The sequence below is a fragment of the Onychostoma macrolepis genome, chromosome 18, assembly GCF_012432095.1.
Source record: "Onychostoma macrolepis isolate SWU-2019 chromosome 18, ASM1243209v1, whole genome shotgun sequence".
Lineage (NCBI taxonomy): Eukaryota > Metazoa > Chordata > Actinopteri > Cypriniformes > Cyprinidae > Onychostoma > Onychostoma macrolepis.
In genome coordinates, this window is record NC_081172.1 from 29612691 (window position 1) to 29626676 (window position 13986).

General features: G+C 33.5%; 1 protein-coding gene across 2 annotated transcripts; it reads left to right on the top strand.

Moving 5' to 3' along the window:
- The first annotated feature begins 7462 nt into the window (after nt 1–7462).
- Nucleotides 7463–12949, top strand: prrg4 (proline rich Gla (G-carboxyglutamic acid) 4 (transmembrane)). 2 transcript variants are annotated; one of them, XM_058751241.1, is made up of 7 exons: nt 7463–7710; nt 8176–8285; nt 8577–8740; nt 9060–9087; nt 10307–10445; nt 10581–10766; nt 11809–12949. In XM_058751241.1, the coding sequence occupies exons 2-7, from the start codon at nt 8186–8188 to the stop codon at nt 11834–11836; spliced, it is 645 nt and encodes a 214-aa protein (XP_058607224.1). In that variant the 5' UTR covers nt 7463–7710; nt 8176–8185; the 3' UTR covers nt 11837–12949. The 2 variants fall into 2 exon arrangements, with proteins under 2 accessions (XP_058607224.1, XP_058607223.1); XM_058751240.1 differs by lacking the exon at nt 7463–7710 and adding an exon at nt 7717–7917.
- Nucleotides 12950–13986: the final 1037 nt, after the last annotated feature.

Genomic DNA, 13986 nt, shown 5'->3' on the forward strand with positions numbered 1-13986 from the left:
TTTCTGCTTCACTGTCAGTGCTGTATAAAGGATAATGGACAGTCAGATGGTCATTATTGTAAAATGAAACCCCTTCAGGGTCCACTGGTGTTTTATCTCTCTGAAAGGGTTTATTTATTATAGCGACCGACTGAATGAACATTATCCCACTTATTATGAGTAACTCATCGTATAGATGGACATGAAATGCTGATTTGATAAAAGCCTTTTAAGTCCAGTCACATAGCACCTCTCCAACAAGCCTCATGACTTGACATTTGTTTTATAGTCATCGTAACCTTAAGTAAGAGTAATGTAAATGAAATATGACTACATTGGTATTCTCAGTAACTTACTAACTTAAACATCAGGAAGACACCTTTGTAGCATCCAAAATCACATTCTTCCCAAATATCTTCCCAAACACAGGAGTATGTCCAAAAGTAGACAGAAAGTACCTGGGTGACTTGCTAGCGATTCTGAAGTGCACAGAATTTGATTCTTTTAAATGTTTTCTGTAAGCAAAAATGATACAATAAGAAATTTGCAATTAAAAATAAAAAGGTCAAAAGCTCAAATCACCTTTTTTTTTTACATTTATGTTAAACACTTGAAAAAAAATGTTTTGGAGTCATTTGTCCTTATTAATATTAACAGTTGTTTTTAAGATATGAGGATTTTGTGAATTGATGCAGCTGATGCAGGTAGATCGTATGTAGTATGTTTGAGTTACATTCATACTATATAGAAGATACATTTTAACTGTTAAGTAATTATTTGCTCAAAAGAAGTAGCTACTCGGAGAGTTTGCAATTTGGGATACAGCCACTGAGTGTCAAAGACTGGAGAGATGTGAATGATGAAGGAAATGGCCTGCTGACACCGGAAGTGAATAAGAGAGACAGAATTCCCTGGTTACTACATGTGTCTTTATTTAGCAGGACCAAGATGAACTCTGGAAATGAGAGGATATTATTTTTGAATCCTTTAGACATGTTAATAGATTTTCAGCACAGTTGATTTTGACGCTGAACTCTTTTAAGGTTGAGAGAAATGTTTCAATGAAATGCAAAGCTTTCCCCTCTCCATTTGCACTCACTATCCCAGGTTAACAGTTCATGCCCAAACGATGTGTTGTGTGAGATTTACCAGTTATGTCTCCTTTTCTCTATCCACTGTGTCCGATTTCATGACCCCGCTTTATCAGGATCTGACACAGGGTGAATCATATTTCTGCTCTGAGAGAAGTCGTAGCTAATGTTTCTTATCTCTCTGGGTATACGGTGGCCCCACAATGCATTTAGGCACTTAAGACACACTTAAAAATGAATCTCATTACATTAGTGGATGTATGAAGTATGATGTCAGTTCTGTTCTCCTTAAGCTCACACAGGTGTAGTCATCATGTATAGGCCTATATGTCAGTTATTCAAAATTATTAAAAAAGAAAATATTCAATATATAGATATATTCTTTTTTTAAATACCATTAATGTATAAAATCCTAAATCAGCTTTTTAATTTAAAATAGGTTTTTTTAGCAATTTGGTTAAATTATTGAATTACTGAAGATGGACAAATCAGAATACCACTAAAAAAAAGCTCAATTTATTCCATATACAGGTATATGAACATACACATATTTAGTTGCCTGTATTTTAACTGAAGATATGTCATAATAGTAACACTCAAATTAAATGATTGCAGACTATGCACTGAAACATCTAACTCACTAACATTTTGAATAACACTATTAATTACAGTTAAAAGTATTAAAATAAAACAAATAATTTAAAAAATGGTCAAATTTTATATTTCCACTTAAAACAAAAATAAATTATCCTCAAATTATAAAAACATTAATGTGTCAATGTGTTAATTAATTTTTTTGAATGATCTACATCCATATTTGATCAAAAATTCCTGTAACAAACTTCCTTTTGCAAAACACTTTGCTTGTGCTATATTTCGTTCAAATAAATTTCACTGATATTTTGATATATAATTCAATGACTTTTTCAAGTTCTAAAGTTTCCAGTTCCCTTTTTGGGGGGGCTCTCTGTACATACTTCATAACTTTGTGTGTGAAAACCTGTTTGTTTTTAATAAAAAAGCCTGCACGCTTGAGTAATAGTTGGGTGATTTTCTGCTGAGATTAAAATGCTCTGCCAAAGGTGATGAAAGTCTATATCATAATTTCAGTGCAAAATAAACAGAATAAATCTTTTCCTCAGCACGCGTTTATAAACTTGGCATACTTCCGACGCTGTAAAACATGAATCCAGTAACATAGGAGGTATTTCCCATTGTAGAGAAATTATCACATTTCCAAGAGCAGACCCCAGTTATCCATCATTATTCATCCAGAGCTGAGCGCATGTTTAAAATCCTCCGGGGTTCTGACGAGTTCAACGTCGTCTGGTCTTACACAGCAGATAAAGATAGGAATGTGACTCTTATATCAGCTCACTGCCAGGCTCGGTGCGGACAGACGCTGCTTAACTGCCTCGGCGTTCACTGCAGTGCAGAGGGCCGCGTATGGCAAGCCGCCTTAACATTTAATTAAGATGACCATATTTGTGACCATGGACCACAAAACCAGTCTTAAGTGTCAGTTTTTCTAAATTTATGAATGAATAAATAAGCTTTCCATTGATGTATGGTTTGTTAGGATCGGACAATATTTGACCGAGATACAACTATTTGAAAATCTGGAATCTGAGGGTGCAAAAAAAATCAAAATATCGAGAAAATCGCCTTTAAAGTTGTCCAAATGAAGTTCTTAGCAATGCATATTACTGATCAAAAATTAAGTTTTGATATATTTACGGTAAGAAATTTACAAAATATCTTCATGGAACATGATTTTTACTTAATATCTTAATGATTTTTGGCATAAAAGAAAAATTTATCATTTTGACCCATACAGTGTATTTTTGGCTATTGCTACAAATATACCCCAGTGACTTAAGACTGGTTTTGTGGTCCAGGGTCACATTTCAGTTTTACAAAAAGAGGACATGTCTGGGATAAAGATGACGTATGGTCACCCTGATTTAATCCTTAAAATGTATAGAATCTATTTTCATGCTACTAATAGGCCCCCTCATTTTTAGCTACTAGCATTGAAAAAAATCATATCAGAACAATCTGTGTTTGCACTGCTGCTGACACAGAGAGCAGATAGTTACCATGTTTACACTCTTAAAAATAAAGGTGCTTCTGTCACTGGCCAGTGGGCCCACTTGCCATTACATGTTTTAAACAGTAATATCTTAGTCTAAACCTAAAGCAATCTTGACAAACTATATATCGTTTAAAAGCTTAAAGATTCTAGTTTTCATATTTGGTGACTGATTTCTGAAATATTTTACAGAGCAACTGTAATTTATTAATTTGTAAAAAGAGTACTCAGAGTCAGAGAGCGAGACCTTTACTTTGAAATAGTGATACATATACAAAATCATGAAAAATCAGTAAAAATCTCCATTCATGTTCATGTCAAGTGTTCAAAAGATAACATTCAATCTATTTTTTGAGAAAAAAAGGTCTAAAAGTGTTTTGAATATAAAGAAAAAACAATAGGTTCTCAATTTTTGATGCAGCGTGAACTATAGCGTACGTCCAAGGTTCTTAGGATCTAATAAATAAGTACTAGTACACTGTAAAAAAAAAATCCGTAAAATTTACGGTAAAAAAAAATGCAATGCAGGGAATTCTGGGAACGTCAATTTACGTTTTTTCCCTGTAAATTTTACATTCTTTTTCACTTCCAAAAGCGGTATTTCACCGTAAAATTGTCTGAAATGTCTATCACAGTTTTTCACCTTATATATTAGGGGAACTTGCCGTTAACCATTTAACAGGTTTTTACCGTTAAAATCACGGTCATTTTTTACAGTGTAGCTAAAGAATAAGCACTAGCAGCTAAGTACTAGTACTTAATGGAATATATACTAGTTAGCTAAAAAAGAACAATAATAATAATTACAAATGAATAAATACATAAACACATTAAAATAGATACTATTAGGTTTCAGATGAATTGTTAAACCAGCTTGCCATAGTATGCCGCTACAACAGTGTCCAGACCCTTGCTGAAATAATGCAGCCTATTACTGTTCAATTAGCACCAGTCTCCAGGAGGAGCACAAATACATCACTGCTGTTAAACTGGGGACTTTTCCTGGCTGGAGATCATCTGGGTGAGGCAGAGGAGGAGTTGCTTTCCCCAGAAAGCGTAGATATGAGGCGATCAGGTTATAAAGTGATGAGGTTTGTCTGTGCTATGTTCAAGATATTTATATAAATGTATTTATTTTTTGCGGTCTCCATGGAGCATGAAGTCATCTTATCAGCTGCATGGTCATGCATTGAGAGTCTTGTTGATGTTTCATAGATGACATGAACATTCATATGGTTCTGGTCAATGTTTATTATAGTTGAAGACACGTGCTTATACGTTTAACAATGCTCTTGGGAATTGTTTGGACCAGAAATAACTTGAGGTTAATTACAAACATGCAGTCTGTAATTATATCCCGCACTCCTCAAGGGTCAGAGACAGGGCTTTACAGCCTAAATTTTAGATGTCAGCTTTAGTCTGAAGACTAGAAATTGTCATTTTATGTTTTTTATTTTTCTACTAGTGGTGTTCTCTACTAGTGTTGATTGTAATTATTTATTTATTTATTTAGGTTAATTCAGTATTCCAAACATATAAACATTAAGACCATGGTTATTATAGTTAACTAAAACCAAAACCATAAAAAAACATTACTTAAAATAATAATAATTATTATTATATACATACACACACACACACACATGCATAAACAATTATTAATATCAGCTAGTTGAAAAATAATAACATAACTAAACTAAAATCCCTAAAAATGACAAAAACTCACAACAAAATTACTAAAACTTTAACTAAAATTAAAATGAAAACCAAAAATAAAAAAATAATTCAATTTTACCTAGTATCTTGGTGATATTAAAATAACTTATTCAGACAAAAGTAAACTATAAAATAAAGGTCAAAAGTTGTTTTCAGGAAATAATTTATTAATTAACTGATGCTAATTAAAAAATGGTTTAATATTTTGTGTTACAATTTCCATTTCGTTTTATAAAATGTTTTGATGCATTATCACACAGTTATGAAAATTAAATTAAACATTTGTTCAAAGCTTTTAACCACAAGAACAGTTCCATCTAGTGGTTCATGAAAGTAACATCCACCTGTGGCTGAAATGCTTTACAGGGATAATAATCTGTCTTCATTTACTCAGCCTCAAACTATTCCAATCCTGTATGAACTTCTTTCTTCTGTGGAACACGAAAGAAGATATTTCGACAAATGTGTGAAACCAAAGAGTTGATGGATCCATGTTGACTTCATTTGTATCCTTTTTCGAACCAGGGGCCGGAATCAAGAAAATCTTCTTAAGAAATAAGTTCGTAAGAATGTTCTTAAGTGCAATTCTTGAAAAAGTGCTCAAATATATTCTTAAGAACATCTTAATTTTTTCTTAAGAAGAAAATGACAGTCTTTATCTGAGTGAATCCATGACGCACTGATAAACTCACACTTTATTGTCTTTTTGCGCTTCCTGCAGATTACCTCCCTAATAATCATAATAAGCACGCACACTCCTTTTGTCGCGACGTTGACTGGCGCTCAGCTTCACGTTTTTAATGCGGCGTGTTTCATTCATTTCTGCGCTGTGTTCGCGCTCTCATCCGAGTGAACACTTCCGGTTTGTGTCCGCGCGGCTACAGCAAACGCGTCCTGTGTATCGGCGCATTCATGTGCGCTGCATACTGCCAAAGATTATATCGTATTTATAAGCTAAAATAAAAGCGTCCAATTAAAGCTCCCTATCTGACTCGTTTTTGTAGAGTTGTTACTGAGTTTTGAAGTCAGCAAAAAGTAGCGTCACACAGGCTAATCATTCATGACCGATCATTGTTTACATCAGTCATCGCTGTCACTTCAGAAAACTCGTGCACATCCCTATTAATAGTCCTACTATGTATTACATGTAGCTAATGTTGTTGTAATGCTTAAATATAACAATTAATTTGAAATAACCCAATAAATGTATTAAATAATTCCTACTGTTTGGGATTTAAGAAGTTATTTACGATGATTTTTAAGAAGATTCTTTTCAAGAATTTGAATTCTTCTTAAAGGGACAGTTCACCCAAAAATGAAAATTCTGTCATCGTTTATTCACCCTCAAGTAGTTCCAAACCTGTATGAACGTCTTTGTTTTGCTGAACACAAAGGAAGATATTCTGAAGAATGTGGGAAACAGAGCAGGGGCCTGTACCATGAAGCTGGATTAGCTGGCTAGCCAGGCAAGTTTCAGTTTAGCTTGCGCCAACTCTGGGTTTTAGGTACCATGCAAGTAGCTTGGCTTTTAGCTGTGTTCATTGCCATAGTAACTTACACTCCACAGCTAACCTGCTCCAGGGCAGGTTATGTTCTGAGTTAGAGATGGCAAACTGAAATTGGACCAATCAGATGTGAGCAAACTGACACATGTCTGACACAAAAAAAGTCACTCTGCCAGTTTATCTTGCTCCAAATTAAAGGTCACTAGTACAAAAAAAAAAAAAAAAAAAAAAAAAAAATTTGGTCTGGCCTTAATGATAATTACATTATTTTATATTATTTATTTAATTATATGATTTATATTATTATTAATCCATTACACACAAGCTATTTTAGTTTAACAGTTATTATGAATAATTTATTTTAAATGAATGTTAATAGATACAGATTGTATATAATATAAATAAGTTGTAGAATCAATAAATAACGCTTTAAAAATGACTGTGACCTTACATGTTCGAGTCTCTATTGCTGTATATTTCCAACTATATAAACTAACTTAAGTTTCACTTGTGACTGCACTGATAAAGCAAGATAATTTATTTTATTTGTCCTCTTTCATGAACAAGTACTTTTTCATTGTAAATGCATTTAAATTAATCCTATTTTTCAATCTTTTAACCTTTAGCAAAATCTTTAACTTTTAACCAAGGCTTGTGATTGGCTGTTAGCCACTGATGTCACACATTCATGTGCACGTGCTCCACAAACTCAGGATCAAAGCCTGAGTTAACAAAGAAAGTTGATGATCAGCATCATGGTACCAACAAAGCCGGATTGGAGAGGTTTGGTTTTGTCAACTCGAAACTAATCCTGTAACTCTGAATTTGTTAATCTACCATCATGGTACAGGCCCCAGTTCTGGGGCATCATTGACTTCCATAGTATTTTTTTTTTTTTTTTCTACTATGGAAGTCAATGGTGCCCCAAAACAAGCCTGGTTACAAACTTTCTTCAAAAGATCTTCCTTTGTGTTCAGCAGAACAAAGACATTCATACAGGTTTGGAACTACTTGAGGGTGAATAAATGATGACAGAATTTTCATTTTTGGGTGAACTATCCCTTTAAGTTTTGTTTTAAGAACAATCTTATGAAATCTTATTTTGGGAATACAAAATATTCTTAACTTTTTTTCTTAAGTTAAAAAAATAAGAAGAAAATGGCAGTTAAGAAGAAATTTCTTCTTAAGAATGTTTTGTGAATAAAACATGAAAAGGTAGGCGTTCTACGCAAACGTCATGTAACGTAATAAATATTCATGAGCTAATCCTTCGCCGTAGTAGGTTTCGGTGAAATCGGGATTCGTTCTCGTTCTGCTCTCACTCCAGGTAAGACGATCGATTATTCAGGTCTGAGCAGGTGTTTCCCAACAGTTTGTGTGTGTGTGTGTGTGTGTGTGTGATGTAAACAGAAACTGTCGTTTCCTGGAACACAACAAATGGCATTTCTTCCAAACCATGAATGTCTTCAGGTGCTCTCTGGAAATTAATTAAAGTTGAACGCTAATCTCAGGAAATATAAGATAACATTGAAAGGTAAGTCATTTGATAGCTTCCCTCACATTCTTTCGATTTCGACCATTAAAGCCGAGGCCTTTTTTCTATTAAAATCAAATTTGATGTATTCAAGTTAAAACTAACAACGGAAACTACTGAAACAGCTGTAGGCTAACTATTATTACTGGATTAGTTCACTGGAATTTCAACTTCTGAAATAACACAGTACTACGGGTGTGTGTTTGTGCAATTCAGTTTGTCGTTGAGTAGCCCGATTTGTGTCCTTTTCCCCCGCAGTTGACTAGAAATGCTCATATTTGTCCTCCTGCTGTGTCATTTCACTTTATGTGGACACTGTGCGTGTGTAAGAAAAACCCTTCAAATACCAGCAGATCAAGACAGTAAAGGTGGGTTTTATTTTTGTTTTTAAAATTTATATTTTCGTTTTTAAACACAATAACGAAAGCACATACGCCTATTAAAATCCTATCCTGATCTAAGATAGGATAAATGTATGTTTATGAGACTTATCACATATGCTAATGATATCAATTACTTCAGTTCATTGTAATTTTTATGGTTATGTTCAGATGTAGGCTACTTTATATTCCTATCAAAGTCGGTCATTTCTATCCCTTTGATTATTGGGTGACACTGTGTTTTCAGTCACGTTTGACATATTTATTGGTGTCGTATAGTGTTTGTTGTGGACCAGGAGGCCAACACATTTTTAGGACGCCACCTGTTGTTCAACCGCTTCGACTTTGAGATCTTCACCCCAGGTAATCTAGAACGGGAGTGTTACGAGGAGATATGCAGTTATGAGGAGGCTCGGGAAGTCTTTGAGAATATCCCTGAAACAGTTGAGTAATCCCATTTATTATTCTTGACTAATGAATTTTATTCATTACACAGGCTGTGACAACCACTCCTAGTTAAACGACATTGTCATGTGTACTTGCCCATGGGTTGGATTTGGGCAGACAGACAGTACAAATTTTTAGGCAGTACAAATAAGTATGATTATTAAAAAGTGATACCAGAGTGTGTTTGGAGCGACACACTCCCTTCACTCCCAACATCTGTTTATCAGTGCTTAATACACCTGCATTAACAAACACCCATTTGTTAATTTCATACTGGACATTAATTTAATTCGCATTTCATTTTTGGTTTGACAGAATGACTTTTGGAGGAAATACACAGCGGGTGAGTTTTTGTCATGCATACACCTGAATGATTTATCCTTAACAGAAACCACAAGGGAAAAAAAACACTGAAATCTTTTCATCTTCACAGTCAGAGACCTGTTCATCCAGAGTTCTTGGCACATTATTTAATATCCCCAGTTCACTAAAGTTCCACTTCTTTTTAAACCACTTCTTCATTGTGTCATTGTGTTTGTCTGGGGAAAAAAATTAAAATTTTGTCTTTTTTTGCTTGTGTATTTCCGTTTATGTGTAATCCTTTACATGTACACTACCAGTAAAATGTTTAGATTTATTAAGATTATTTGAATTGTTTTTAAAAGAAGTCTCTTAAGCTCACCAAGATTGCATTTATTTAAACAAATATACCGTAAGAACAGTTATATTGTGAAATATTATTACACTTTAAAATGACTATGTATTTTGAAATGTAACTTATTCATTTTCAGCATCATTACTCCAGTCTTCAGTGTCACATGATCTTTCAGAATGCATTCTAAAATGCTGATTTGCTGCTTAAGAAACATTAATTATTATTATCAATGCTGAAAACCGCTTTTGCTGCTTAATATTTTTGTGGAAACCGTGATACACTACCATTCCAAAGTTTGGGATGAGATTTAAAAAAGAAAAGTAAATACTTTTATCCAGCAAAGATGTGTTAAATTGATCTATAATTGATTATAATTTAAAAACATTCATAATGTTACAAAGTATATTTCAAGTAAATGCTGTTCTTTTGTACTTACTATTCATCAAAGAATCCTAAAAAATGTATCACAATTTCCACAAAATATTAAAAATGGAAAACTGTTCTTCAATTATAATAAGAAAGATTATTATTATGTATAATTCAGCAGTGACAATAATTGCACTAAATGAGCATATGAGAATGATTTCTGAAGGAACAATAATGGAGTAATGGCTGCAGAAAATTCAGCTTTGGCATCGCTTGAATAAATTACATTTTTTGAGATTATAGAAATATTTCAAAATATTACTGTTGTTATTGTATTTTTACACAAATAAATGCACTTTTTCTTTTTTAATATTTCAAATTTTTTACCAGCAGTGTATGTACTAACTTCTAATATTTCAAAGAATTCATCCTCAAAGCACTGTCATGTATAAAGAAATAATAATACTCCTCAAATAAAAACTGTATTTTAAATTTATTTTATTACTAGATTTTTGACAACTATTTCCACCTGTATTCATAGATAAGGGTGAATCCCAAACAAAAGTTGATGTAACAGCATTGCTGGTGGGCATCATCTCCGCTGGAGTCTTTATTGTTATAGTTGGCCTCCTTATTTGGTACTTCTGCCAGGGGAGGAATAAAGACCATGGCTTCCGAGGGTAAGGCTTTACAATAACGAGTGTGAAGCACATTCTCTATGTTGAGAATTATGAGAATGAGAAATATCCTAAGAGTTTGTCATTTACTATAGGGACTGGAGAGACTGATTGCAATGTTTTGCCTTTTAAATGTAGTTCCTTCAGACGTCGATCCACCCGAAGCAATGCCTCCGTGATCATCCGGAGACTGGAGGAGGTCTCTCTGCATCCTATTCCTCACACAGGCTCAGTTGCCAGCCCGGATGCTCATGGTTTACCTTCTTATGAACAGGCCATCGCCATCAATGGCCCGCACGATGCCCCACCTCCACCATATCCTGGGTACCAACACACCTTTTCATTTGATCTATTCCCTTATGTAATCTTTGTTTCGTTTTATTAAACCTTTATTATGTCATTTAGTTGCTCATTACCACCAATTTAACGTTTCTTCAAAAAAAAAAAAAAAAAACTATTTAAGGTATGTTAATTGCCAAAACAGGCAGCAATTCATGGTTAATTGTTTTGCTCAAGAGCAGTGTTGTAATCACTGTCTGTTTCTAAATGCTAAATGAAAGGAATAGTTCACCAAAAAATTAAATTTACTGAGACTTTACCCATCCTCAGGTCATCCAAGATGCAGATGAATTAGTTTCTTCATCAGAACTGATTTGGAGAAGCATTGCATTACTTTCTCAGCAATGGATGCTCTGCAGTGAATGGGTGCCGTCAGAATGAGAGTCCAAACAGCTGATAAAAACATCACAATAATCCACACCACTCCAGTCCATCAATTAACATCTTGTGAGGCAAAAAGCTGTGTTTGTAAAAAACAAATCCATCATTAAAGCATTTTCATTTCAAACTTAAATATTAGTCCGTAATCTATAATAACGCTTCCTCTAGTGGAGAAAGTTCATCCACTGTTGTTCTTTCACATCAAAAACCACCAACCTATTTGTTTAGAACTATTTTGGACCATTTTTGCTTGTAAACGGTGCTTGAGCTGTGCGTATTTCTCTCTTGATTCAGAAGAGACACTTTTTGACTGGAGAAAGCAATATTATGGATAGAGGATTTGTATTTTGATGTTTTTATCAGCTGTTTGGACTCTCATTCTGGCGGCACCCATTCTCTGCAGAGCATCCGTTGGTGAGCAAGTCATGTAATGCTACACTTCTCCATATCTGAAGAAGAAACAAACTCATCTACATCTTGGATTGCAAGAGAGAGAGTAAAATTTCAGCAAATTGCTGAATGTTGCTGCCTGTTTTAAAATATATTCTACACAAGCATCAATTTATTTTGCAGTTTAGCTGTTATAGTGCAATTCTTGTTAAAATGGTCACACATCTAATTCAACGCATCTAATATCTGTCCGCAGTTCCAGGCCAGGCAGCGTCCGACGATAACCATATCATCGTTTTCCAAACTGAATCAGGATGGACTAAACCACTTTTTCTTGACTATGAACTGAAAACATCTTTTTCAAGAAACATCTAAAGACGCATCTTTTTCGCCAGCACCTGACCAACTAATACTAACACTTACCTATTCTATCAATTAAAAAATAAATAAATAAATAAAATAAATAAATAAATAAAAATAAATCAATAAATAAACCCTAGCTACGTGTACTGTGCTGGGCTAACTGAAACTTGTCATGGCACTTGTATACTGCTGCACTCTCGATGGTCTCATTGCTTCTATTGTTCTCATATTGTACGTCGCTTTGGATAAAAGCGTCTGCTAAATGATTAAATGTAAATGTGAAAATGTGTTAAACCAAATGCATTTGGATTTAATACCCTGGAATAAACCACTAATATAAAGCTGCATTTCAGCAATGAATTAAAATTACTGAACATTTCTGGATAGTGTAGATAGTTAGAGCTACCTACAAAGATAACTTTTAAACCTAATCACCATTTTTATTCTCTTAAATTCTTTGTAAGTGTTTATTTTAAACTATAACCATTGAAAACCAGTTTTATATTAATAATTGTTTCAATAAAAAGACAGATCATAATGTTTTATTTAATATGGTGGGCTTTTATGAAGGACAAATCATTTTATCCTTTTTCAATATGCTATAGTCCATTTTAACAATCTAGTAGAGTGTAACTTAGTGTGATCTAGTAGAGCGTGACTAGAATTTGTGTATTTACTGGATCAGTATTTGGTGTACATTTGTGAAAACAAATTCTGTGATCAGCTCACCAAAAACAATATTACCTCCTCTAACGTCATGGCATTTCTGTCAGGCTGTGTTGTTTGCACTAAGCTTTGTGCATAAAGATAAACTAATTCTATTGCTTTCATCTGATTTAGGGATTTCATTTCATTCTACTGGCATGAACACCCAGCTTTAAAGTGCATTTTGCCAAGCAGCTGATACTGTACAGGTTTCTGGAGGACGAAGCACCTCTTTGATGCACCTCTCTTAAATGATAGTGGCTGGGCTCTAATGTTATTGTTATAGGGATATTAATAGACTTTATAATAAACATTCTTCTTTGTTTGAATATTTTTGTATATTAGTATTGCCTTGTTACATTTTGGTGGATGATGAAAATGCTTTGCATAGTACACCAAAATAACTTTTAGGTACGAAGATAATCCAATTTCAAGGTCAATGGAGAGTAAGATATTGCTTGCAAATGTTAGGCAGGTTAATGTGTGTTGATTATGAAAGTGCTGGATAACTTACATTTACATGAAGCCTACTTAAAATCCCAAACAAGTTTGTATAGTTTTATGTGCACTATTGGTGAGAAGTTTTGTAATAATTAAGATTCTGAAAAATGTAGATGTTTTTCAAAAAAGTAGCTGCCTAATATTTTTTGTGCAAGCTGTGGTATGTTTCAAGATTCTTTGATGCATTTATTTAAAATATAAATGTTTAGAAATATTATAACAGTCTTTACTATCACTTTTGATCAAGCAAGCACATTTACTGGATAAAAGTACTATTTTCTTTCTTTTTTTTTCTTTTTTTAAATCAATCTTACCCCAAACTTTTGAATAATAGAGTATCACAGTTTTCACAAACATATTAAGCAGCAAAAACTTCAACATTGATAATAACAAGAAATGTTTCTTGAGCAGCAAATCAGCATGTTAGAATGATTTCTTAAGGATCATGTGACACTGAAGACTTTAGTAGTTATGCTAAAAATATATATATAAAAATACAACTTTGCCATCACCGAAAGAAATTACATTTTAAAATACTGTTTAATTTAAAACACTGTTTTTCATCAAGTAAATGCAGCCTTGCTGAGCATAAGAGCCTCTTTTCAAGAAATCGTAATTATTCCAAAAACAATTCTTCAATATTTTTGGACACTTAAAAATATGAATGTCAACTTATACAAAATTTCAAACATTTATTTTACAGGAAATACAGTATAGCCTACTTTTCAAGTAAAACATGACAAAGATGTTTAATTTTGAAATGACAAAACAATATACTTAACCAGGTGCAGTCAAAAATACTGTGACGCTTTGTGGCTGTGGTTGTCTGTGGTTACTCTGCTAAGGACAGTGGTTCTCAGACTTT